Below are 27,743 nucleotides of genomic sequence, written 5' to 3' on the forward strand. Positions count from 1 at the left end.
ACAGTACAAATTGTACTACAGTCTACACAACAGTTCGTGCAGTACTCTTAATGGAACACCGAGTACAATCTATCACACAGTACATACATAGTATACACACACTCACATCTCATTTTCCAGGAACGCGCAACACGCACGTAATGTGTCTGTGCCCCTGGGGCGTGGCCCTAGGCTGGTTTGCCCCAGTTTCCTAGACCTGCCATTGGACCGCATGGCCGAAAGTGATGGAAAGTGGGACAAAAAGGGCGTGTGACGGTTAGATTGGTAGCTGTCAAGCCAATGTATGCATTGTAAACAAACAAAGATCCCGCCTCCGCTTCCGTCTGAATAGACAGATCAACCCCGCGTCACGAAGCATGGTTCCTTACTAATCAGTGCTCAGATAGATCCGGTGTAAAGCCCGCCTACTGCATCCGGCCATTTGCAAACAAGCATCCAATTCTATTAAATTAATACTAAAAGGCATGATGAAACAATAAACATACGTTTACATTATTGCCAAAGCAAGTGTCAAAATAGGCCTATAATAAACCATTACCGTGTCCGCTCTTAGGGTTTATAGGCCTATACCCTCTTATATTTATGCTCTAAAACCCAGACCGGATCAGCAACGCCATAAGTGGATCAGGATCAGCCCAGTCTGGACAGAATGGACCGCCTGCCTGACTCATGATTCGCCCAAATTGTGTGGAGGCAGGGGAGGGCTCAACTGACTGTATTTGTTGTTGTTTCTGTACAGAGCAAGAGAAGAAATATAGAAACTCCAGTCGACATCTTAGGCTTCTGCCTGGGCGATGGCCGTTAAAAGTAAAAGTAATTGACCATAACGGGAGTTTTACAATAAAGCGGACCCACTGGCATATAGCGGGACTTGCGCGGACATTCGCAAATATTAATTTGTTTCTTTCTTTGGGTTTTCTTTAAAGGTGAGTGATCGTGTAATAAATGTGTTTTTTACTTGGCTCGGTTGGTTGGCTGACTGGCCGTGTCTGGCTGCTGCAGGGGCTAACGTTGCCGTTACTAGCTCGTTCGCGAACCTTACCTCACCCTCCCCTGCTGTTTAGGGCGAGGTTCCAAACGGCGCTAATAACAGGCAGGGGCCGCAGGACATTACAATAATAAATAAGCAAACAATATTGATTAGTGCCAAATCTGGTTCGTTTTGGACTCACGGAACAACGGCCATAACATTGTTCGTTCAATCGTTTTTAAAAACCATTCGTATCTATTTATCATAGTAGGCTTGTAGTACGTTAATGTAATGTTATCTTATGTATGTATCGACACACAGTACAGTACGCAGCCAGGTATAGATTTAGTGTAGTGTAGTAATTTTCCAGTTTAGCTAGCCTAGTTGTATGCCTTGATGCAAATAAGGTTTTGAACTTGGGGGGTGCGAAGGAATCCAAGGCCTGCATTGTTGTGGGAAATGACGTCGGCGACGGTGGCGTCACCTCAACTCGTGATGATGGCTCCGTTATTACCAGAGCCATTATCCAATTTATCCATAATAGCTGAGCGAGAGCTGCGCCATTGAGGGGTGACAGGAACTGTTGCAGCCTTGGAGACAGTGACAGTGTGACAAGCTGGAGTTTGAAATACATTGTTTTCAACGAGGGCGTTGTTATCAGCAGGCATGTGTGCAACATGACAACTGTTACTGTTTAGGTGTAGTGAAATAAAAAATATTTTTTTCCCACACTTTTAGTACAAATCCTTGGTCATCCTATGGGCATACCTAGCCATAGAACGGCTCTTGTTGTTACATACAGTATGTACAGTATTTACGAAGTATAATTAAATGATCACAGGCATTCTAGGTCTAGGGCATACCTAAAGATGTAAAAAAAAGTGAAAAAATGCTTTGTTTGAGTATTTTTACATCAAAAGTACAGACTTATTGCACAGTGACAACTAAAGTAGGCTATCTCAATGTTTATGTTTTTGCGACCACAGTTCCCGTCATTCACGTCATATATAGATATTAAGCCCATGAAGATCCCTGATGTCATCAATATTGGCCAGCAACTCTACATCTCAGACTCACTTCAAACCGGCTCAAACCCTTAGATCTCCATACAGTATTATGGAGCAGCTGACCTGTTCTGACATTCCATATGTTGATCCTTCCCCATCCATCCTTCCTTTTCGATGTCTCCCTTTTGACTGATAACTGTCCATTTAAACTCTAGACGGGCCTGCCCCAAAGTTATTAGTGCAGCCGCGCCCGGCAGCCGGCGAAAACTAGAGTTCTCAACAGGCCCGAAAATTAAGGCCCGGCCCTACCTGGGCCCTCATCAAACCCTGTACACTCAAGACATGCTCCATCCATATATGCATGGCCAGTACAGAATTCATTCCATATGTTGATCTGACCCCCCATGCCAAAGCGCCAGCGCTCACCCAGCAGTCTGCTGTCACCCAGGCGGATGCGTACTATTACTACTATTACTAAAAACGATCTAAAATAAAGGAAATGAAGATGATTAAAGCTGGGCTGTTGCCTGAGTCCAGTGCATTCTGCCAACTTCCGGTCCAGGCCTTGTCACTCTTGTCACACGCCTAGCACATCGCCAATATAAGTCTATAAGAGGCCTTGGACTGGCCCCATGAAGTGAACGGAGGTATCATACCTCCGTCGTATTTCAATGGCTCTGCTCCGTAGTCCGTATGACCAACATAATAATGTCATCAGAAAATTATGTCATATTCCCTGTTCACTGCTGCTTAGTAGCCCTCACATTTAGTTTGTTATCATGAGTCATGACGGCCATGTAAACAAAAAATAGTAATACATAAAACCTGCAGGAAACATCCATAATAACAGGTTAGATACTGTGTTATAATTATAGGCTGCATGTACTGTAGATCTGTTAGCCCTAGAATAGCTGTGATATTACATACATTACAGTACATTCCAGTGTCTATTATCACAGCCATTCTAGGGTTTGTAAACTTTGTACAGATCTGTATACTTTGGCTCTCAACTCAAGCCATGAGTTGAATTTGACTGGATGCACTGACATGCAAATGCTATTGAATCTTTTCCCTGTGGCTTTAACTTTAGAAATAATGTTATTTTAACATACCAATCTTAATATTTGTTTTTAATGTGTTTTTAAGATGGGCAGTCAATACCAACGCTCAGTACCCCTAGAGGTTAGGAGGGCAGAGGGGGAGAGAGTGCGTGCCAAGCATCCTGACAAAATACCAGTGAGTACATACATCCAAACTGCTACCGTAACCTAACACACTCACAACACTGTTGCTGGACTTCATTCAACAACAAGGATGCATGTACCCTTGATATTGTTAACAAAAACCTGTCACCAGCATTATCATTTTATTAAGTGTAATCATTTCATTTGGGAGCTGTCAGTATTTAAATATTTATTTATTTATAAATACAAATATAAATAAATATGAATACAACTTTTAACTCATTGATAACATCACTCAGTTACGGGCAGGTGACATACGTTGGTGGGTAATGAATGGATGCATGGTTTTTCACTTGTGTGTTAATTGTAACTCAGATCATTGTGGAGAGAGCAGCGAGGTCAAGAGCTCCTGACTTGGACAAGAAGAAATACCTTGTGCCTGCAGACCTGACAGGTGACTGACACACACACACACACACACACACACACACACACACACACACACACACACACACACACACTAGCGGTTTCAAGAGAAAATCAACCGATAATCACCAGTAGGTTACTTATCAAGACAATCTTATCGACCTAATGCACATGACTTCAGGAGTTAACTTTTTACTCTTTTATTTATTTGCTTTCAGGGGCCAGGGTAGCAATTCTGTTTATTTCTGTCTGTATTAACGTTTCAAGTCAATTCCTTGTGGTCCTCTTCTTACTCTTATATTGCGTACAAATACCATGCATTTAGGCATTTAGGAGACACTTTTATCATACAGCAACTTACAAGTGCGAGATTGGAGTAAGCAGTGTAAGCATGAACCCTAGTAGTCAACAAACAAACAAACAGTCTCAATAATCACAATAGAGTGCAAAGAGAACAATGTAGTTGTGCCTCAAAGAAACTAGGATACAGGTAAACGTTGAGCCTATAGCAGCTGTCCAAATAACATGCTTTGTTTTCTTTATTCAATGTTTTCAAATTTCTCTAAGCAAAAACATACAACTAAAATAAAAGTAAAATATCGAGGGGCGAGATGGTTTAGCGGCGACCGTACCTGATACCCTGTGTCCAGCCATGCACCAGACCCCACGGGGGGCAGCAAATCCAGAGGCCTCCGACCCGCCACAATGTGACTAGCCACAGGCCCCCAGATCCCCCTCCCCCCAGCACGCAACCAGCTACAGACCAAGGATCTGCGACTCTTTTACGATACTATCAGTCAACAACCCTGTTTACACGACAATATACTGTAACACAGGTCCATACAACATGCTTTCTGGCCTGGGCGGTTAGCTCAACTGTCAGGGCACCTCGGCTGCCAAGCCAGCCGGACGGTGTGCCGTGGGTTCGACTCCCGAACCTGACGGCCTTTTCTGCGTATCACTCCCCATCTCTCTCCCCCTTTCCTGTCTAATTGCACCCTATCAATAAAGGCAAAAAAAAAAAAGCTTTCTGTAGTAAAGTAAACTAGTATCCATCGAAAAAAGAGGATAAAAAGGATTACAAAGAGACGAGAGGTCATCTTTCTGACTACGGTGGAAAATTGCAAGTGAGTCTGCAGTTCTGGCGCTCTTTCCCAGTGTGAGTCACATCGCTTGTATTATTAAAGAACCGGGGTTACATCTGTAACCTATAGTTCTGGTTGCAAGGGAGAGTTTTTTCCACAGCTTGCGTACCATTTAACTTTCTTTTTCTTGTCTCTGCGTATTTCGCAAGACGTCTCTTCCTCACACTTTTGTTCCACTTCAGATGAAATGAAAGCGTGTTTTATTGTTAAGTCAGAAATGTCACCGACAATCTCTGTCTCCTTGTCTCTCTCTCTGTTCCGTTTCCCTCATTCCGTTCCTTCTCAGTGGGTCAGTTGTGCTTCCTCATCCGGCAACGAGTGTCAATGCGGCCCGAGGAGGCACTCTTCTTCTTCGTCAACAACTCTCTCCCTCCGTCCAGCTCCCCTCTTTCTGCTGTTTATGAGGTAAGAACACATGTCTCCTCCAGAGTTGGAGACATGTTAACACATACATTCACACGTGCTGCTGTGGCATCTCCACACACACACACACACACACACACACACACACACACACACACACACACACACACACACACACACACACACATCTCTTCAGGAACACCCGCCCCGCCCCCAAACCAACATAAACATGAACATACCGGTATGTCTCCTATATCTCCTGCACTCTCAGGATGTTTCAAGCTATAGTTAACCTCACACACACATTCTTTACCCCACACCCAGCAACCCGGGCACTGTACCAAAATTCACGTGGACGAGGATGTTGCTTCACTATTTATAGAAATATTTAAATAGCATGCCAGTAAGTCAATAGACCAGACAAAAAGAAAAACATTCCATCTGTAAAGGGGCGGTGCCTAATGATTGTAATTTTGCTGAAGCACCATCGCTGCTCTGTTTGCTTTTGTTTTCCTGGTGCTTTGGTGGATTGAATCATAGATTAGAAGGAGACTCACTCTGACAGCTAAGAATGAGTTTCACAGTGTTTTGCAGACATAAATAGTCGTTTGCACTCACGTACTTTAAAAACAAAATCTGTGTGAAGAAAGCATTTTTTAAATCAAGTCATGACAGGTCTCTCTGTTGCCATCAGATGACTGACTGACATTACTGATTACATCATTGATAGCCTGTCCTTTTGTATATCATGAAAAACACGTGCATTTAGTGTATCTAATTATACAGTAAGTCATGCAGTAAGAGACTTGCTGCAAGCCAAGTCTCCCTATTTAAACCGATAAGGATATGAACTTGAACCGAGGGAAACCCAAGCCTTCATTGTGGGAAAATGACATGATAGAAGATTAGAAGATTATGTAATTAACCGGGCTCACTAGTGTTTAGTAGCCTGTTTTTTTGTTTTGTTATCGTGACGTGACATTTAATCCATTTAAACCCATTATACTTTGTTGACCATTGTGACAGCGTCCCCCAAGGGTCTATACTAGCCCTACTTTTTGCCCTCTGTAACAAATCTCTTAGCCAATAAAAGTCAATCTACAAAAGTTTGCTCACATCTGCTAGAAACGAAAGCCGTCAGTTGAATTTGACTGGATCTACTGATTGCAGTCATCAGTCAACCAGACTTGTACTTAATGTGTGTTTAAATTATAACCTTTAGTATAATGATGGTAAATGGTGTCTTTTTCCTCTGTCTTCCTCTTGTCTAGCAACACCACGAGGAAGACCTGTTTCTCTATATGACCTATAGCAATGAGAGCGTCTACGGTGCCTGAGATGAGACAAAAGAGAGGAGTGTGTGCGTGGAGAGAGACAGTGAGGAAGAGAGAGCAAGGAAATGACTAGAGAGAGAGAGAGGCTGAGTGAAAAGCTAAGGGTGTTTTGTATTGCTGTACTACCTTTTTATTCCTTATGTTATTAGTCTTGTTAAGATAAGATGCGGGGTTAAAAGCAGGTTGCACAAGGGTTGTGCGCAGGGGCTACGGCTACGTCTGTCAGTATTTTGGGGTGAGCATTATGTGTTTAAGGATGCTTTGATAATATGCAGAGTCGTTATCATTACAGTGGAATGAGGAAGGGCAAAAGAAAAGAAAGAAAGTTACTTAAGCTCTCTTCATTGTCATTGTTCTCTCTCAATTATCTGTATTTAATGCAAATAGTTATTTTTTTTGTAAATTAATATCATGATACTTTTGTGGAAAATAAAAATGAAATGGCATGAATACATATTAGTTTTGTTTTTTCTACACGGTGGGCCTGATTTGTTTGTAAATTAACATAGTTTATGTTTCAATACCTAAAAATCTCCCCATTGTCATCATCTAAAATGTGACTCCGCAAGGGCTGGGTTTGACAAAATGCCACCTCCTGACAGGAAATCAAACAGAAAGGAGAAATCATCATAGGGAAGTGTTCCGACATCAAATTAGAAGATTGCTAAATGCTGGACAGTTTGCGGACGTTTTGAGCAAATTAGTTTTTCAATTTAATTTGGGGAATTAAACATTGTATTTGTAGTTCTGACCTAATTGGAATTTGCGTACGGTCTAGTGAGGAACAAATACGTTATATAAGAGGTGTTAGCGGACTTGAAAGACTTTCCCGGGAAACAGAAAGTTAGACAGAAGAAAGGGTCTCTGCAGTCATGATGGAGATGCAGGATATCACCAGAGCCCAGGAAGAAGAACCACTTTATGAGGGAACAATTGAACAAACGGCCGAGACTGGGACTGCAGGTACGCACAAAGAAATCTTGATATTGATGTGAGACCACTGCACAGTGCACAGTAAAATCAATGTCCATTTGGGTCCTTTTCAATGCTCTCAGATTTAAATTGCCACAGAGGATTTTACTTTGTAGGAATAAGTATGATGTGGTCACAAAATGAGTAATTTTCTTCGAATATTGTTTGTATTGTCCTTTTTCCACCATATTGCTCATCAGCAATAAAAGAAACACTGCCCAACTTGCACAGTGTTTCAGTCTGGTGAAATATTTCACATACCAAAAAGAATGCAGTGTATCGAGTAGACATCTAGACCTACTGTACATGTAAAGAGAGCTGCTACTTTTAAACAATTTTTTTTTTCTTTCTTTTGTATACTATTTAAATAGTTTTGAGGAGAAATGCTGCTATTTGTCCCAAAATGACTGCAAAAGATGGTGCTATTCATCTCAAAAAGCTTTATGTGCTGTATATAACATGTATATCATTGCTGTCGGGAGGAAACCTCATAACTCCCTTTTTGAGGTTTTTGATTTTTTTTCTCATAAATCGATGTTATTGAACACCCTTTTAATATGTCTGTGTGTTGTTATGAACATATTGCATCAAATGTATCAAAAAGCGCTTCTGAATGAACCTCTGAACTCCATTAGATCCTCAAACTGTCAGTAGAAACACTTAACTCCATTGCTCTGTGGGGGCACTGACTGTACCTCAGCCTCAGAGCCGCTCTCTCTCTCTGTGTGTGTGTGTGTGTGTGTGTGTGTGTGTGTGTGTGTGTGTGTGTGTGTGTGTGTGTGTGTGTGTGTGTGTGTGTGTGTGTGTGTATACTGTATGTATGTGTGATACTCAAACTTGGAGATCCGTTTTCAGTGGAGCTAAGAGGCCCTCAGGTTTTGTCCTCTCCATTTGAGCTGTATTCGGGGAAAGTGGTGATAATATAATGACACATGCAAGTATCTGATAATATACAAAGTCACTATACCAACTTTGATGAGGCAGTATTGCTTTGTTTAAAAAATATAAGGTTTTCTTCAATTTCTGAAAAATGAAGATTTGGGCGTTAAGAGGTTTCCTCCCGACAGCAGAGATATATAACAATGCAATGTGAAATAGTAGCTCTGTTTACTCAATGCTGTACCCTCTCCCAATTGTATACCTGTTTAATTATATTTTGACACTTGCTTTGGCAATGTAAACGTATGTTTTCTCATGCCAATAAAGCTCCTTTGAATTGAATTGAATTTAAATGTATAAAAATGTATTAGTGGATTATTTTTCATTTTGTTTTACTGTACGGTCTCAGAGGCAACAGAACCAGACATCTACACCAGCATGCAGGGTCCATCTGAGGACATCTATGCACAGGCTATTCCTGACACATCTTTGCCTACATGTAACTGTAAGTCATGTATAGGTCTGAGTGCATTGTATAATTAATTGTTCTTGTTGACCAAGAGGAAATGAGAGCACGTGAAAAGGCTTGTTTTGATGCCTGCGTTCATGTAGTAATGCAGTAATTTCATTGGCCAGAAATAGAATAGGACCAAATGAGCTTTGGTGTCATCTTCTCTATTTAGTACAGTATGTGGTTCGCGTGTATTATTGCAGTCTGAGAATGCTCTTGCTCATCCTTCGTTGAAAGTGCTGAGGAGAGGAAAAGAGAAACACGGTTGTCACAATGTACTGTATCATATGGCACTACATTTGCTAATAGGAAAGCGTGACCCGCAATTTGTGGTTATCGTTGATTTCCTGTATTTGAGTGCAGCAGTGGGCTGTCTGCTAGCTGGCCTATTGGCCTCCAAATGTCACACAATGAATGCTGCCTACTGTATTACACTTCTCAGACGTTCTCTCTGTTTTAGAGACACATTTGGCCTGAAGAGACTGCACTTGTTTTGGAGCAATATTTACTGCTTTACAAGGTCTTAATAACACACACACACACACACACACACACACACACACACACACACACACACACACACACACACACACACACACACACACACACACACACACACACACACACACACACACACACACACAAACATATAATTCAGAAAATAAAGTGGAATGGTAGTCCAATCTGTTGTGGAATACAGTGTACTGCTTTTCAGGGTCAATCGGTCCTTCAGCCATGAAGACGCACACACGAACGCATGCACGCACGCACACATACGCACACACACATTCAGAAAGAGAATAGTGAAAAATAGTGAAATTGTCATACACACACTTAAACCGGAGAAAGACAATCAGACACACATTCTGAGAGACAGACAAGGCAGACAGACAGAGAGATACAGTAGATATTTGGGAATTCAAGGGCAACCCAAGGAACATCCCCTCATAAATAATTCAGTAAAACCACAGGTTGCTATAGAGACCGTCTCAGAGCTGTCTGTGACCCAGCCAGTGGTGAACTAATAGCCAGCTACACTGGAAGTCCGAATGGGACGTCGTATACACACACACATCCACCACGAACCCACTTACAGGGAGGAATGTACATACAATTCTGCCGCAGTTATGACGTGGATAAGCCATCCGATGAGGCAGACAGAAAGCTGCAACCTGAGTCCAAGCTATTGGTTGAGCTGAAGCAGGATGAAGGTAGGTCAGAATGTTTTGTAGGCTGCACTGCAGAGAGGAGAAAGAGGTTATAGTCTCCAGTGCCAGGCTGAAAGCATGGGGAGAGTATGTTTTGCACTCTGTCCGTGTGTGTGTGTGTGTGTGTGTGTGTGTGTGTGTGTGTGTGTGTGTGTGTGTGTGTGTGTGTGTGTGTGTGTGTGTGTGTGTGTGTGTGTTTGTGTCCGAGTCCATCTGTGAACAGCAAATCGGTTCACAGTCTCTCTAGCCATGAAATGATTTTTACTCCATCCTGATTGACAAACAATGCACTCCCACAACAAACATTCCTGACCTGGTGGAGACCTGTGCTCAGAAGAGCACTTTTTCTAGTTATGCACATGGACATGGTAGAAGGCTATCTGTCTGTACTTGTTGCCTTTATGTTGAAATGTCATTAATTTTACTGTGGACATTATGGACCATGTACCAATGTTTGGAAATATCTCTGTCTGTCTTAATCTCTCTCTCTCTCTCTCTCTCTCTCTCTCCCCCCCTCTCTCTTTCTCTCCTGCCCAGGGGACAAGCTCGCCAGGAGTGTGCGTGTTTATCAGGCTGTGTGTGTGTTCCTCAGCATAATATGTTTGACTCTGTTCATAATCGTTTTCCAGTCTAAGAAGGGTGGGTATCGGCATCTGTCATTACATTTGGATTTAAACACAGTGAAAACAACCGACTATGGATAATAGATTATGCATGGATTAGGGATTATGCCTGCCAAACCCAAATGGATTATTAATTGAAATGTATAGGTCCATGATCTTTTGCACATTTTCAGTACATTGTGACAGCAGACATTGATGTGGCCGGTGTGAAAATGTACGTATGCCACAGGGGTGGGTGTGAAAATGTCTGGTGATCTCTCACCTCTACACCCTCCTTCCTCTCCAGTTGAGACCGATGGAGCTTTATTGGGGACCATTAAAGAGGTGAACGCCACGCAAAGTCAAGTGTGCAACTATGAGACATGCCAGGCCACGTTCCCGGCACTTCCACGTGGGTTTTTTTTGTTCAATACAAAACAACACCATCTCATTTTATTATTATAGTAGGCCTATGTAGCTTTCTGTTACCCACAATTTAATTAAATTCACTTTTTTGAGTCAGTATCTATAGTTTCACCATATAAATAAGATCTGCGCTGCCAAGTCAAAACACATCAATGTGGGAGAGGAGCGGTTTGGGGAAATAATGTTCATAAGTGAATGTATGTACTGAAGATATCTAGATAAACGACCTCAGATGGTCACCACTCACCAGGTGAAATGGGATCATGGGACATAGATGTTAACCTGAAGCATGCTGTTCATTACATATACAGTGTAGGAACCACATGATGACCTGTAGTGTTTCTGACCCCTCATTGACACACTGACAACCTTTCACTGTATATATTACTGTATGTTCGTCCATGTGTGGGAGAGGAGCGGTTTGGGGAAATAATGTTCATAAGTGAATGTATGTACTGAAGATATCTAGATAAACGACCTCAGATGGTCACCACTCACCAGGTGAAATGGGATCATGGGACATAGATGTTAACCTGAAGCATGCTGTTCATTACATATACAGTGTAGGAACCACATGATGACCTGTAGTGTTTCTGACCCCTCATTGACACACTGACAACCTTTCACTGTATATATTACTGTATGTTCGTCCATGATAGCGAGTACTGCATGGGAAGTATTATATATGTAATTAAGTTCCTGCCTGAATGTGAGAGAGCAGGGAGGGACATGCATGCACACTAAAAGTCTGGATAGAGGAGGGAAATGCTTCCGTCTTCACAGACGCTATCATCAGTGCATGGCTATTTGTGACACATTCAGGATAGTTAAAATGCCCCCGATCTCCTCCGCAGTGTGTCGGCAGTACTCAGGGCACTGTGCTAAAGGTTGGTTGCACTCGGAGGGCTCCTGTTTCTATCTGTCCAGAGACCGACGCAACTGGAACCAGAGCAACACCAGGTGTCAGGAGTTAGGAGGACACCTGGCTGTCGTCACCAACCAGAGAGTTCAGGTAGGCCTATAGGGTCAAACCAATCCCTTTCCTTCTTTCCTCTAGTTCTTCATTCATGATTAGAAATTTAGGTTGACGATTATTGTCACACAAACGATTTAATTGTTTTTCTTTTGAAATAATTTATTTTTGTATTTCTGTTGCACAAGGCAGATATGACAAATAACTTAAACGTACAAAGAAATACAGTGAAATCACTGACAGATTAAAACTTTTAAATAATTGATAGTTGCTTTTATTCTCATCCTACTTGTATTTCTTACAGAATTTCCTGTCTGAAAATGTGTTGTCGGTTTACTGGATTGGGCTGAGGCAACAAGGAAGTCATTGGACCTGGGTGGACAACACTGGGCTGGGACAGAGGTGAGAGAGTATACGCTATTAAATAATAATAAATAAAATAAGCTGTTTCCCAGTTCTCTAAATGGCACAGAATTCAGCTGCCAGCCTGTTACATGGTGCATTTATATAGCGATTCTATCCAAACCGCTTTACATAGATTGTGCATTACATTCACCCATTCACACACCGATGGCGGCGGAAACCATGCACGGCATCAACCTGCACATATAGGGAGCAATTTGGGTTCAGAGTCTTGCTCAAGGACACTTTGAGACTTTTGCAGTCCAGGGAGTTTGGAATGCCCTGCCAGAGGAACTGGGGCTAGCTAAATCAGTGTGTTCTTTTAAATCACTTCTGACAACTTATTCATTATTATTCATTGTTTTTTCTCTTCTCTGTTATCTTCCTTTTAATTATGTTATGATTTTATGTTATTGTCACGGGGCAACCCGTGCCCTATATACAAACACACATGAAACTGTTTCCTTTAACATGCCAGGACTATGGTTTTAAACTTTATTGAGATTGTAATCACTGATTGGTTAGTTGTCTCTCCTGCACGGCTGGTGGCATTTCCCTTGAGGAGGAAGGGGCCAAGTGCAATGCAGGAGAGGGGTGTTCCTCCTTATGCTTTGAGTATTTGTCATTGAGTTCATGCTTATTTATACTTGTTTAATTGTAACACATTATTGAGAATGTTTAGGTTACTGTTTATTCAAGGTGTTGTTGATGGAAGTATTTATATTAGTGAAGTATTTGAGAAGAAATGTGCTAATTGAGTCTGTGCCCAGTGGTAGGATCCACTCCTATTTAAAGGAGGCTGCAGGGACAGGCTAGTTAGTTAGATGTGAGCAATGACACAGGTAACATCCCTGAGAGAGAGAGAGAGAGAGAGCTACAGGGCCTTGTGTGATCAAGGTACAGCCTGAAGAGAGCTCTTATCCAGTTGGGTTTTGTTCAGTAGTGTTTGCTCAAGTGTTTATTTCGTTTTGTCATTTTTCAGTATTGTTATTGTCCTGTTGAACTTTGGTGGAGGAGTTTTGGGGGAGAAATAAATACCCTCAAACGGCATTTCTGACTGTTCTTGGAGCCTTGGCCGTTCGTGCAACTTCACAGTTCTCTTGTGGGTATCATGCTTTGTTTGTTAGATTTTGTTCTCTAAAGCACTTTAATTGTAACCTTGTGTGGAAAAGCGCTATACAAACAAATTAATTATCATTACTACTCGTAACCTTAGTGTCGTGTCGACATCTTTGTGGCCTATCGGAGTGAAGCACACCATTGCTTCTGTAGCCGTCTGTCTGTAATGCCTGGCCCGGGGTTGATTGACTCCCATGAGAGCTGTGTCTCTCAGCTACTGTAAGCCGAAAGTCCAAGAAATACAAAAGGGAGAGTGGACCACTCCCTCCTTTAACATAAAAACAACTATAATGTGATCATAGAGGAACAGGAATAACTTGTACAACAAAAGGTCTTTACTGAGCAGTGCTACAGTATAAGATAAGAAAGATTTTAAGTGTTCTGGCCTCCAGCTTGCAGTTCATAGTCCTTAAATGTGGTTTAATTTCACTCAGCATAGTGCAATTTATCAATAAATATGTAAATCAATAAATAAGTCTGAGTTTCAAAGCATTTTCCTCTGTCGTTGGCAGTTATTGGGACGAGGACAACCACTCCAATGGCGACTGTGTGATGTTGGTTAAGGGGCAGCCAACAGACAAGAACTGGAGAAGTTTTGACTGCACTGGCATGACCTACTACATCTGCCAGAAGACACCGTGACAACATCCAGTGGTACAAAGACGCCGCAACATTTTCATTTAAAGTCTGACGATCATTTCCAGTCAAAACTAAAATAATAATGTTCCTTGTGATTACACACATACGCTGTATATCAATCAATTTACACTTGTGTAGCTGACACTATGTTCTAATGAATTTAATACATTTTCACTAATTGACTTCAATAAAGTAGTTTCATGGTTTTATTATCATATAAAAATGTAATACACATTATACAGTATATACACACACACAGTATAGTATACATATTATAAATATATGCATATAAAGTTAGACTAATTCTTTCTCTATATTCTGTATTAGCATAGACAGTCCTATACAAAATAATACACTTTTCTCTGCATAATACTGCATAAATAATTGCACCATGGTCTACCCTGCAGTATATACATACAGACATTACCAGTTGAGCAATTATCTCGCCTAGCATGTGCTACATACAACATTGCACTCTGACAAAGCGTGGTTCAGTGCATTTAACCACTTAAACCCCCTATTCTTAGTTGGCTGGGGTCCCCCAGGTCTCTATACTTGGTTGGTCTGCTCCTCCTTTCTCTCCCTCCCCTTTACAAGCTTACAAGTGCTACATGTTCTGAGCTTAGTAGATATTGTATTTTCACTGAATGTTCACTTTTTATGACATGCCCAGAACAGGGACGCTAGGGTTCAAGTGGTTAACGTAGCAAAGATAACACATAACATAAGAAGACGAGACCAGTATAGTTGCAGAATGATCGTGGCGACACCTCCCTTCAAAGTGTCCATGGTCAAGGCACGTATCCATTCACTGGTCCAGTGACGTTGCATTGGTGTCCACAACACTATAGTATAGCACTGAGCAAGTAACTGCATGGTCTATATGTTCAGACATATCAGCCCAGCTCAGATTAATGGAATCAGATGGGGTTTTTTAGCCTAAAAAACATGGAAACTGATTTAAACCACATTCCTAGGTGATTAGAAATGCGAAACTTATTTCTAAAGATGTGTTCCACACTCGGATACTGAAGGCAGATTCATACTTTGCCGTGCACCATGGCGTCACGTTGCCTTCTTGTCGATCTTCTATTTTTGGCAAGCGACATCGTCGTATGAATGCTCACGCCTATGTCGTGATGTCGTCACCACAGCGACCAATGCAGATGGGTCGCCGATGTTTGAATGAATACACAGATCCGATCTGAGAACAGTGTGGAGACTGGACAGTTTGTCCTAATGGTCATATTTCAGAAACAAATCCGATTTGCCTGCAGTCTGAACAAATCCAAAGACTGCGTATAACATGGCAATGTTGCTAAAGGGCTTACTTTCGTGCTCAGTCAATTGATGGATAAAGCTTTTCTAGACATATCTGATGTCCTGGTCATCCTCTAGTGGCACTGTTGTTAAAGAGCATACGGTGTGTGCTCGGTCAATGGGATGGATGAAGCTTTGTTGTTTTTTAAAACAGGACGGTTTCTAGACATATCTGATGTCCTGGTCATCCTCTAGTGCATCCTGCTGCTCCATGTCCACCCCTAAAGCGCTGTTACGAATCATCTGCCAGCCCGCCAGAGACTTCCTGTTCAGGTTGAGTCCACCCCTGTGCTTGGGTCTGAGCGTCAGGGAGCCCGTCCCCTTCTCGGGGTCCTCCTTCTCTTTACCGCCGTCGTCTTCTCTGGCGAAGGCCTTCACGTAGCGGCGCATCTTCTGAAACATCGGGTCGTTGCGGTCCTCAACCCTGTGAAAATTGCGTTTCGTTTATTATTTGCGTTGTGATGAAACACGCGAGCGGTGTTTGATAGCGCACAGAAATTGAAGAGAAACTACTAGACTGAGTAGCAAAGATTTCAGTTAAAAACGTACATTGTCAAGATTTTTCAAAAATATCAGATCTACAAGCTCGTAGCGCGGTACTCCGCTATGAGCTTGTAGATCTGATATTTTCAATAGCTAAAGTATAACATAATGCTTAAAACACCAAAAGGGGTTCCCGTCTAGAATGGGTTAAGCATCTCACTTCACATGGTTAAGGTTAGGTACAGGAAAACAAGATGTCAAGTAAAGTCCCAGCTGAATAGTCTAAAGAATAAAATGTAACAATTAAGGCATAGAGTTACAAGTAAATAAATATAGAAATAAATAAGCCAGAAGTTATGGTGCTCTGTGAGTGTGTGTGTGTGTCTGTGTCTAAAGGTGCTTACCGCAGGTACCAGCGTTCCTTCAGCCCATAGCTGAGGCCACACAACCCCAGCCGAGGCCACAGGCAGCGGGGAAGCCTCCTCTCCAACATCAGGGTAGTGGCTACAACCTGCGGAACCACATATATAGACCTGACCGTTAGACCTCACTGCTGCAGACAGCTAGGCGGGGACGTGACGGGATGTTACAGATGCAGGCGCAGAAATTCCCTAAAAGTGCACTTTTGGCCAAAAATATCTCAATATGCGTTGAGTTTGTAGATCAGCTATTTCTGGGGCATAAACTCGCACTCTTTAGCTACTGAAGATTCTGTGTACGACATGGATTTCTACACTGAGGACAAATTCTTGCAGCGCAAAATGCTCCGTTCAGGTTCAGGTCAGGAGAGTTCGGAAAAGGGCAATTCTCCTGAATGCTTCGAGTACGGCATTTGCATCTCTTCCACCATAGTAATTGCTGCATTCATGGACAGACGGGTAAAAGGGCACGGGCTGAAGCCCCCTTTGATGTTTATGTTTGCATGTGCCTGAGGGGAGGAACAGTTTAATTGATTATGCAAAATACTAATAGATTAATAACCAGGCCCTATTTTGGGTATGGCATTGTAGGCATTTTCTTTCAGAGCTCAAATTCAAATCTGCTTCTGGGGGGTCCCTGGAACAACATATTTTCAGATGGGGGTCGGCGGCCAATTACATATAATCTTGGGGGCCCTTGACATGAAAGTGTTTGAGAGCCACTGACATAGAAACATGGGTTTTTCCCATGTTACAAACACCATACCGGTCTGTGCTCCTGTGATTTGGTGTGTGAACGATGGAGGAGCGCACGGTACAGTACCTGAGTCCTCCAGAGCTCGTCTCTCTCCTGCGCCACCCTCCAGTGCGTGTCGCTCATCATGGCGATGAGCAGGTTGAGCAGCAGGATGTAGGAGACCACGGAGAAGGAGCAGTGCAGCACGTGCACGATGGGCGGCGTGTAGATGGTGTGGTCCACGGGCAGGTCGATGAGGCCCACGCTCAGCTCGAACTGGGAGAAGAGGGTGATGGGGAAGGAGCGATAGGACGGGATGGACTCTGGGTCCTGGGTCATGTACACCATCCACAGAGCTGCGAGGCCACAAGATGGAGACAGAGGGAAGGGGAGCGGGGCAACAGGGACAAATGTTTTTGATGTCTATATGCTGTACACACAGCAGTGAGCGCTATAACTATATCGTTCACAATTGTATTTTTTTTTATAGTTGGTGTGAACTCTGCCATCCACTTTAAACTATATTTTTATAGTGCTCAGTGTGAATGGCCCTTTATTTTGGTTTGTATTTGTGTCTTTGTCCATTTTTACAATAGATTTCTTACAGTTAAGACAACATTTTTGGCATACTACACATTTAGCATTGTTACTTGACTAACAGATGATGGGAAACGGGTAGAGCGGTAACAGAACAAACACCAACGTTTCGATATCTCATTTGGCTTTTTCCCCATCTCGTGAGAAGGACAGAGCAGGAACGGATGGAACGTGGGATTTTTCATTTCCACAGAACAACACAATGTCCAGAATATATACTCACAGGTGGAGAAGCCGATGAGGACGATGAAACTCAGCCACATAAACTTTGTCAGGTCCCCAAATATAATCTAGGAGGAAACGAGAGAACACAACGTGGTGTCTGAGAATCTAACTAGGTTGACCACAATGCAGAGCAAAACAAAAAAATGTGTGTACAGGTGTGTCAGTACTAGTGGTGCAAACAATCTATGCCTTGCACTTAGTATGTTGAAGCATGTGCTGCTAACTATTATAAGAATTTGAATGCTGAAGGCTGGTTATTAGCTGAAATGCATCTGTTGGTTGTCCCGGTGAGGCAGATACATTTTTGAGAGGTCAATGCTCTCTCTTCACGTTACATTCCTTGGCCGTGCACCTGAAGAATCTTTATTTGGGGAGTGTTGTGGTGCATTCAGGTCAGGTTCCTCTAACTATTTCCAGCCCTAGGGCTGACACGACCTATTTCCCTCTTGGTCCTTTTATCACTCACCTCACCTAAGGTGCCGGTAAACGCTATTATTCAGAACACTAAAGTGCACAAACTAGGAATCAGAGCATCTCCTTTACAAGTACCTTTTGGATCATGATGACGTACGGCCCCAGCATCTGAAAGCCCCTGGCGAAGAACATGACGTTGCTCCACCCCAGGACCAGACACAGAGCCATCAGCACGGCCTCCCCATCCAGACTGCTGGCCCTGAAAATACACAGCAGCACCACCAGGCACGCGTAGCTGATGCTGGAAGCAACCACACACCATCAACCAGGGTTAGCAAAACAGCTTGTCCGTGTCTTTAGTATATGGTATTATAATACTGTATAGTGTGTTATAAAGGTTATAAATAGTGTTTGTGATATTCCTGTGGGACAATAGCCTCAGGAGACCTTTTATTGCAAAACTAGTGAAGAGTAGAGGTGCGGGAGAAGATGTACAAAATGTGTGAAAACAAAACAAGACTGACATTTTAATGAGACACTATGTACTTGTACAGTGCTTTGATGTTTGGTAGCAATTAGTTGTGGGAGTTCATGTGCTGCATGACCAAAAACCTTGTTTTCGTAAAACTAGAACAGGGCCCGTTGGGCACGTACCAGCCTACTCGTGAATGATTGGAAATGCATGGCACACACACACAGTTATGCAATGATTTCTTTATGCGGACTCGACACTGGGTACTGCACTCTCCCTGTGGTGGTGTGGAACGCGTGTGTCAAAGTCGTTGGGGCGAACGGACAGACATACTGTACATACATTATACACATGTACAGATACTTGGTGCGTTTATAGATAGATGGCTTAGATCACACATCCCAGCACTATGCGGTCAGTGCAATCCTTTTGAACTTACAGGATGACATGGAAGGGGCCTCCCAGAGCCGTCTGGCCAAAGTAGCGCCTGGCCCCGACTCTAATTATATCAGGGATCTGTGGGATTGGCAAAAAGACAGAGTTTTTGTTTCATTTAGTTTCATTTGCTTTGATGTGAAAAGTATACTTGGGTCAACTGTTTCTCATTTTAACATAAAAATATATATTCTATTATGCTTTTTATCATGATCCACTACATTTCTAAAATTCTACCCCCCCTGGGGGTCCTTGACATTAAACAGGTTGAGAATCACTGCTAGAGCCGTAAAACTCTTTTCTTTATATGGGGTCCCCAGTGGCATATCTTTTCAAATGGGGGTCCGCGGGCTAATTACTAATTATAGTAAATGAAAACCTGGGTATCGAGGCTATATAGTGACTCTGACCTCCAGCAGTAGAATGACCAAAGCTCCCAGGACACTGATAACTTCTCCTCCCAGCCTCAGGTTGTCTTCGTACGTCACATAACTCTCCTGGGTTGTGGGCGGAGAGGAAAACACTTGCATATTAATACAGTACAGTACAGTACACCCTATGAGAAGGGTATTTATACAAATTGAATTAACAGTGCGATTTGGTCGAGAAAATAAAACCCCTCACAGTACGATTTGGTAGAGAAAATAAAACCGCCTCACGACATGAACAATGTTGTACGTTCATAACTGTCTCAGTCTGAGTCTGTCTGTGACTCACTCACATCAAGTGTTTTCTGAACACGAATGGTTTTGTCCATTGCTGAGTCGCTGTAGTTCTCCGGAGCGTCCTTCAGGGGGCGAAATACACAACATAGTGTGAAGGTCCCGATGTACAGGAGATAGACAAGCATCAGCAGTCTGAGGAAAGACAACTTGCACCAGTTACACTCGAAATGTTTCACAGATATTTACATGAATCCTTCTATCCCTCTCTTTTTACAGTAGCCTATAACGCTTGGCTCACATTTCTTCACAGTATAGTGTGCAAGATTTACAATGGAATTAATGCTTTTGCTGTTTTGGATAAATTAAGAAAATATGCTTTTTTTCCAGAAACATTTTATGATAACACATTTTGCTTAGGAAAATAATATCCATGAATCAACACACATCTTGCAATTTGTGAGCCACACAAACAATTGTATACATATCTTTTTTTAAATCACGTTAACATAGTCCACAAAATGTGGACTATGTTAACCATAGATTTTTAGGGGGAAAAAACAATGTAAATCAGCAAGCTTGCTATAATACTGTAAGTCACTTCAAGGTTCAACAGTTAGTGTATTCTATGGTTTAACTTTTAATAGATTGTTGTGTTTACCTGAAGTAATGTTTTCCATACAGATTCCACTTAAGGGTGACCAGCTGTCTAACAGGAGTGACCTCTAGTATTCTTCTAGCCTGAAGAATAGAGCGAATCAAAATGTTTAATTCAAAACTGTATCCATGTTTTCATCTGACAAACTACAGTACAATTCTTTCAAAACCACAGATTATTCTGTCATCAAAAACATGTTGTGGTAAATGTGGCAGATGGCTTTGATGAGCACACAGCAGAAGACATTCATGGCATTTTTATCTTTAACCCGTTTAGGATTCTAAAAATCCTAAACTGAAAAACTTATTACAAAATGACACAAAATGTATGTTGCTATACACTGTATAGCTATATATAGCACTGTACGAAAAAGGGTTCCCGCCCTGAAAGGTATAGTTACAAAAAGAGGTTCCCATCCTTAACCTTGAAAAATGACTTTTCCTTGTGATAAACAGGAACTTAAAGTATACCATGTTTATGAAAATGCATGCCGAATGGCTGCCCACAGTGTTGAGAGGTGGTCAGATCAGATGTGTGGGCCGCAAACGCCTTTGATATGTTCAAGTGGGCCCTGCTCGAGGACAGTTTGGGAACCACTGGTATAATTAAAGCATAGTTCTCCTCTGCTCCACACTGTCATGGTACTGTACCTCTCTTTGGTGGCTGCCTACGATGAGCTCCAGCACTGACATGTCGTCAGCCCACGAGTCAATCTCCGTCAGGTCGTAGAGGTTAGAGGTCAAGGGCCCCAGACTCCACTGAACCACTTTCCTTTTATTAACGAGGTGCTGGAAGGCCTGCATGGGAACACAGGACCACAGGTTTCATAAGATTTCACACACACAGGCTCAGAGAAGCAATATTCTCCCCCTGTCTCTGGTGAGTGTGTGTGAGTGAGTGTGTGTGTGTGCGAAATTATGTCTGTGATGATTGGAGGAGGCGATGCTTCCTGTACTGTACTGCCTACCCGTGATCTGTATCCTGAAACACGTCTTGTTAAGTTTTAAGTGTGTGCATCTACTATTGTTTGTGTTCAAGAATTTCTTGTTAAATGTGAACGCAAATGACGATGTTAAATGTCTGTGCATGTGTGTGTGCGTGTGCTTGAGTGTGTGTTTATGTGACCTTCTCAATTAAGGGTAATTTATACATTATAGTTGCGTCAACTTGCGTGCCCGTGTCACTCACCAAAAATAGCCAATCTACAACCTCACACCACGTCTCACTGTGACACGTTATGACCTCATAGACCGGCTACTTTCAGACAGCGGTGAGACCTGACACAACCAAGTATGAATCTGACATTTTGTTTTGAACCAGCGCGTCCCGTCATCTGCCTCACCACTGCGTTTCCCTCCCTGGCGGCCAGCTTAAAAGGCGTCAGGCCGCGGTAGTTGGGCACCATGTCCAGTGACACCGCCTGGTCCAGCTCGGCATCACGGATCAGAATCTGTTCCATGGCCTGGCACGCTATCGACTTGTTGGGCTGCAGGACCAGGACGTGAAGCACTGTGTTACCTAGGAGGGAGGGAGGGAGGGAGGAAGGAAGGAGAGAAGAGGGTGTAAGTGTAAAAAGCATCGGGAGAAATGAATATGACAAATTATCTGCAGTGTAGAAATAGGACGGCACGCCATTAGAATATATAATTTGTTTATTACGTAAACTGATTTGATGTTTTATTGTCCTTTATGTGAAGACAAGTTGAGCAATTTATAGGCGAGGTATCTCCTTCTCTGAATATGTGATTGTTTTTTTAAATTGTACCACTACAATATGTAAGACATGTGACAGCAAAGGCAGATTCATGTCCATGCAGTACTTCACTCCATACACATCAGTTTGTAGCCTGACAAAATACACCACCCAAGCTTGTCTGGGGACATGTTTACAGCACAGTTCTCCATTTTCCCCACCCCTCCCACAGTAAAATGCAGCTAGAATGGTAGAAAGCTAGTTGTCTTCATTTTAATGCAGTATATTTCAGTAGCTCCAAACGTTATTTTCTCTTCATTCACACAGAACCCAGGGCCGGGCCTTGATTTTCAAGCCCGTTGAGAACTCTATATCGCTGGGTTCTGTATGAACGGCAGGTCGACTCGAGGGTGACAAATGGTGCATGTGTGTGAGTACCAGGACACTATTAATAATTAATATACAGGCTAATTAGTGTCAATTTGGGGGTCCTTGACATGAAAAAGTTTGGGCACCATTGCTATATGGGACCCTGGTCAATAATGGGGAACTGTTCTAGCGAGGGGGAAGGAATGAAGTGGAATTCCATACCACGGGAGTCCTGGACTCTGGTGCTAGCGCCTGCATCCATCACCATGGAGATAATCTCCTCATTCCCAGCACAGGCAGCAAACGTCAGGATGTGCTCACCTGCAGGGCAAAATGTCAAGAAATATGAACGGGAAGCATTCCAGGGCACAGTTACACACACTAGATTAAACACATACGGTATACACTCAGAAACTGCTGTGTAAAACAGTGATGAACCTGCTGTCTGAGAAGCATTGGTTTAAAGCACACACACACACACACACACACACACACACACACACACACACACACACACACACACACACACACACACACACACACACACACACACACACACACACACACACACACACACACACACACACACACACACACACACACACACACACACACACACACACACACACACACACACACACACACACACACACACACACACACACACACCATAGTATATGAGTCCTCCTATCCTCTTCCTGAAATAGAGTCCAGTGACTCGGGGAGAGACCACGTCACCGCCTCTGCTGATGAGATGTCTGGCCAGGTTGACATTCTGATTGACCACTGCAATGTGGAGAGGAGTCATACCTGAGAGAGAGAGAGAGAGAGAGAGAGAGAGAGAGAGAGAGAGAGAGAGAGAGAGAGAGAGAGAGAGAGAGAGAGAGAATGAGATGGAGAGAGTTTAGATGCTATAGAGGTTATAGGTAAAGGTTAACACCACTTCCATCCACCTGGCATCTCTGTTTTGAGCGTGTCATTATATTAAAAATGTTCACAATGCTTGTGTACAGTGGTTAACCTTTAGCCTTTTACCTTTAGGACTTAAGGTTAATTAAGCCACTTAACCCATGTAGGAGTGACACCAGATTCTACAAATGTCTTCTAAATCCTGAGAGTTTTCTGAAAACCTATGTTTCTATGTCAGTGGTGCTCAACCTTCTTAATTTCAAGGACCCCCAGAACTACCGGTATCTGTATTTGGCCGAGGACACTCATATCAAATAACTACAAAGATCTACAAGCTCATAGCGCGGCATAAAACCGCCGCGCTATGAGCTTGAATAATATCTGAATTTTTTCAATAGCTAAAGCAATAGCAAAAGGGGTTCCTGTCCTTAACTATGACCTATTTTATCATTTCAAAAATAGAGATGCCAGGTTAAAAGTGGTTACAGAGATGTTTTGTTGGAATGAACAGCACACACACACACACACACACACACACACACACACACACACACACGGTAGTTCTGTTTTTGAGGACATCCATGTTTGTCAAAATGTTGACCGATGAATCACAGGCGTCATTATTTTAGTTTTGAGTGTTTTGAGTGAGTGTGTGTGTGTGAGAGAGTGCGATTGCGAGTGTGAGTGCAGTGAGTGTGCGTGTGTGTGTGTGTGAATCATTGCTTAAATAACAGACTTTTACTTTGACCACAACAATTGGGCGTGGATGTGGCGTTCTACCTTGGAAGAGTTCAGAGGTCATGGGTTCGTTGATAAGTTCCGGTGCACCTTCCATCAGCGCCACGGCAGCGTCTACATTGTCGTTCATCACGGCTATGTGCAGCGCTGTCTCTCCCAGAGCACCTGCAAGACGCGTACATTACATTCAACACTGTAGTAATGTTATGTTTACCAAAATAATTGACAAAATATTTTCGAGTTTTTGAGTGGGCCATACGATCCAGAAACGATTGAGAACCACTGGTTTAGCTGATAAACATATTCAAGGCCACAATTGACCATATATGCAGACCGCGTCCATCTCGCCAGCAAAGGAGTTTGGACGTGCTTGTTGGATATCATAAATAAGTGTTTAAGTGGTCAAAAACATAAGACTTTTGCAATGGAGTTTTAAATTAAATTAAAGATAGATTTACAATGGTGCTTTATAAACCGGCTGCACTAACCTCTCTCGAAGATATTTGTGGACGCACAGCTCAGGAGTTTCTTGATGCATCCCACACTATCCTTTTTAGCCGCGAAGAAGAGAGGAATATTATTTGATCTGAAGGAGGGAAGAGAAAAACAGGTAAACAAATCAGGCATAATTTTGATAAAAATGTCCACCACAAGCCAACATGGCAGTGACCCCTGCTCTAAAGCAATGAGCACTATCAGAATATAGAGCTATTAGCACTTGTTTTAACCTAAGAACATAACAGGAAGTGATGTACCAGGAAAGGTTATGAAAGTACCAGGAAGTGAGGCAGCCAGCCAGGCTTCCATTTTGTCCATGAAAGATTGTTTGGTGTGGTGGTTTGTCAGAGACTACATTGTGATCCAAATAAGAAGTTTAAACCATTGAATAGCGTGTTGGATAAACTTTAAGACCTGAAGGGATGTTTTGTCAAATCTAAGAAGATGTTCTGATGGTGGATATTTTGAACTGAAACAGATTGAAGAAACAGGAATCTCCTGGAGCCTCGCGATCCTGACATAGAGGTATTGCTATTTAATTTTTGGGATTTTGATGATTACCTGGTTTTTGGACAGACTGAAGATGTTTGTTTTTTGTTGGATATTACTGGATTATGTAGGCATGTATTTTCATTGGAGTCACTTGGAAGGTTGGCAGTTTGTGGAGTTCTTTTTCTGTCTATTTGGACCCTTGGAAGGTTGACAGTTTGTGGAGATATATTTTCTGTCTATTTGGACTCTTGGAAGGTTGACAGTATGTGGAGATAATTTCTATAATTCTATTAGGACCCTAATATCTAACCAGTCTTAAATATTTATGATTACACATGTTCAATTTGAGAATCATGATGTCTATGAATGATAATGTTAGGAGTACTGCTAGTTTACGTAAGAGTTGTTTTTAAAATAACCTTGTGGTTTTAGATGTATAACTGCAAGGCTTCAAAGGCAAAAATGTAAATGTGCGGTTAAATTGGATTTCTGTTGTTTTTTATGTTTGCTATACAAGCGTATACAGGAGTAAATGAAGAAAGATCTCCCTGTGCTCATACATGCACATTGCACAAGTGTAATTGTTTAGTCAAGTGTTATACCTTTCATTTAATTTATGCCTATTTTGTGTACCTGCAACACTTCCCCATCGGCCTATCGCCTGAGGTTAGGGTTAAGTTGGGTAGAAAAGGCAACAAGAGAAGGAAATAATTAAGTAGCACACCTATGAACTGCATTGTGCTGTGCCATGCACCCAAAATAGCTTAAATACAGTCTCACAACACGTCAGGCCTGTTGGATTGGCTATTTTCGGTGCATGACCCCTGCAGTATAAATCAGGCCTCGGCATGCCTATGAGGTGTTCTGTGTTGAGGAACTTGAGGTTTGCTGTTTGATGTCGCATGTGGTCAGCAGGACACTCACTGTTTGGTCTGCAGCAGGAACGTCTCGTCCAACATCTCGTTCCACCCTTTCTTGTTCTGGAGGCGGAACCTCAGCTTGCTCCACCAGTGGTTGAGCTCGCTCGGAGCGGATCTGGCCAGAGCCGGCGACATCGGGGACCGATAATGTGACTGATTATGGGAGACGGTACTAGGAGGAGATGTAGGGGCGATGGAAAAATAACCACCCTGATCAAACAAAAGTGAAATGTTCAGTCAATTCTCAAGTTGTTAAGGACAAAACCCACCTAACCATATCATTTGAAAACCAAGAGTTATGATTTTGATATCAGTTGGGGCACAAACCTTGGAAGGAAGGATCTGATTTAACTATACTGCTTGTTTCAGTGACAATGAGGGCCTGTGTAAACACCTACTGTAGTTCTAGGTGATAGCGTTTAACCACATGAACTCTATAGTGTACGACTGTTCGTACTCTGGCTGGACGAACAGTCCAAATAGCAGATCTACAATCTCACAAAGTGTCCCATTGCAATGGTATTCATAATGTATACCCCTGGGCGTCGACAAAGTAGGGTTTACAGTAAGTGGTTAAGGAGGGTGGGTGTTAATGTATACATACATTAACACCCACCCTCCTTAACCACTTACTGTGTACATATTAATTAATTAATGAATTATTTAAATGATTAATGATTAGCTGATGCCAATGGCACCAAGTCTTCCTGTGTCCGAAATCCATACATTATTCATCATACATACAGTACAGTAGGAATTTACATCAATGGACTTCAGATATTTCATTGACGGGCTCAATAGTTTTCTATTTTATTCTCTTTGTGATGTAGCCTTAATAAAAACACATTGAACCCGGTTAAATTCAACTTTAACTATTATATAGATTACACTATCAACAAGGCTTTGCTAAACAAACGCAGAATAAGTTATAGGCATTATTCATGAAAATAACCTATAATGAAATGACCTTTAATTGTCATCATGCTTACCTTTTAAAACGCAGGGCAGCGGATCAGGGCCTCTGTTGCTCAGTCATTACACGCGGTTGAAGACGGCATACAGTCTCACATTAAAGAATATCCCACTGATGTCCTGAGGAGAAGTGAAACCTTTTAGCCTATGTATGGCAGCAGCAGTGCAAGGGAGGGGACAGGTGGAGTGGCCAGAGGGAACACACTGATGTCCTGAGGAGAAGTGAACCTTTTAGCCTATGTATGGCAGCAGCAGTGCAAGGGAGGGGACAGGTGGAGTGGCCAGAGGGAACACAGTCTGACATACTGGTAGAGGTGGGACGGACAGGTAGGAGAGATGGGCGTGGCCTACTTTCACCAGGAGTGGTCAGACATCGCCACAGGAAAAGTCTGCCTTTGAGGTTTAATCCACTGTTACACCAGACATTATTATTATCAGGCAGATATCAATTAATTCCCTAGTATTGTGTCACCTTAGAGTGAGGTGTCGCTTGTTTGGCCCTTAGTTATAACTCATACTGTCCATGCCGGGAGATTAGGACCAGACCATGACATCACCCCTGTTTAAGTGG

General features: G+C 42.5%; 3 protein-coding genes across 3 annotated transcripts; 2 read left to right on the top strand and 1 right to left on the bottom strand.

Annotated features, from left to right (window-relative positions):
* The first annotated feature begins 723 nt into the window (after positions 1-723).
* Positions 724-6,881, top strand: LOC308318543 (gamma-aminobutyric acid receptor-associated protein-like 1). The gene is made up of 5 exons (XM_080768141.1): positions 724-926; positions 3,124-3,213; positions 3,537-3,615; positions 5,019-5,137; positions 6,367-6,881. The coding sequence occupies exons 2-5, from the start codon at positions 3,124-3,126 to the stop codon at positions 6,430-6,432; spliced, it is 354 nt and encodes a 117-aa protein (XP_080624267.1). The 5' UTR covers positions 724-926; the 3' UTR covers positions 6,433-6,881.
* A 2,997-nt stretch (positions 6,882-9,878) lies between these two features.
* On the top strand, positions 9,879-15,075 carry LOC308318541 (C-type lectin domain family 17, member A). The gene is made up of 6 exons (XM_080768138.1): positions 9,879-10,002; positions 10,537-10,638; positions 10,909-11,013; positions 11,882-12,039; positions 12,305-12,402; positions 14,034-15,075. Exons 1-6 carry the CDS (start codon positions 9,894-9,896, stop codon positions 14,161-14,163), a joined length of 702 nt encoding a protein of 233 aa, XP_080624264.1. The 5' UTR covers positions 9,879-9,893; the 3' UTR covers positions 14,164-15,075.
* Positions 15,076-15,118: 43 nt separating this feature from the next.
* Positions 15,119-27,434, bottom strand: trpv6 (transient receptor potential cation channel, subfamily V, member 6). The gene is made up of 17 exons (XM_080768124.1): positions 27,190-27,434; positions 26,205-26,410; positions 24,779-24,876; positions 24,333-24,455; positions 23,313-23,453; positions 22,866-22,964; positions 21,924-22,099; positions 21,232-21,378; positions 20,585-20,664; positions 19,983-20,118; positions 19,672-19,758; positions 19,266-19,342; positions 18,490-18,655; positions 17,939-18,005; positions 17,206-17,474; positions 16,368-16,474; positions 15,119-15,904 (listed from the first exon to the last, which is right to left on the bottom strand). Exons 2-17 carry the CDS (start codon positions 26,333-26,335, stop codon positions 15,643-15,645), a joined length of 2,166 nt encoding a protein of 721 aa, XP_080624250.1. The 5' UTR covers positions 26,336-26,410; positions 27,190-27,434; the 3' UTR covers positions 15,119-15,642.
* Positions 27,435-27,743: the final 309 nt, after the last annotated feature.

Source organism: Protomyctophum bolini (genome assembly GCF_963924005.1).
Source record: "Protomyctophum bolini genome assembly, chromosome: 7".
NCBI lineage: Eukaryota > Metazoa > Chordata > Actinopteri > Myctophiformes > Myctophidae > Protomyctophum > Protomyctophum bolini.

Excerpts from the sequence above, each read along its gene's own strand:
- LOC308318543 (XM_080768141.1), top strand. The coding sequence starts at position 3,124 with ATGGGCAGTCAATACCAACGCTCAGTACCCCTAGAGGTTAGGAGGGCA. Across the intron at positions 3,214-3,536 it reads AGCATCCTGACAAAATACCA|ATCATTGTGGAGAGAGCAGC; the intron begins GTGAGTACATAC and ends ATTGTAACTCAG. Across the intron at positions 3,616-5,018 it reads TGTGCCTGCAGACCTGACAG|TGGGTCAGTTGTGCTTCCTC; the intron begins GTGACTGACACA and ends GTTCCTTCTCAG.
- LOC308318541 (XM_080768138.1), top strand. The coding sequence starts at position 9,894 with ATGTACATACAATTCTGCCGCAGTTATGACGTGGATAAGCCATCCGAT. Across the intron at positions 12,040-12,304 it reads TCACCAACCAGAGAGTTCAG|AATTTCCTGTCTGAAAATGT; the intron begins GTAGGCCTATAG and ends TATTTCTTACAG. Across the intron at positions 12,403-14,033 it reads AACACTGGGCTGGGACAGAG|TTATTGGGACGAGGACAACC; the intron begins GTGAGAGAGTAT and ends TGTCGTTGGCAG.
- trpv6 (XM_080768124.1), bottom strand. The coding sequence starts at position 26,335 with ATGTCGCCGGCTCTGGCCAGATCCGCTCCGAGCGAGCTCAACCACTGG. Across the intron at positions 20,119-20,584 it reads TATGGAAAACATTACTTCAG|ACTGCTGATGCTTGTCTATC; the intron begins GTAAACACAACA and ends GTCTTTCCTCAG. Across the intron at positions 19,343-19,671 it reads TGGTCATTCTACTGCTGGAG|ATCCCTGATATAATTAGAGT; the intron begins GTCAGAGTCACT and ends CCAATCCCACAG.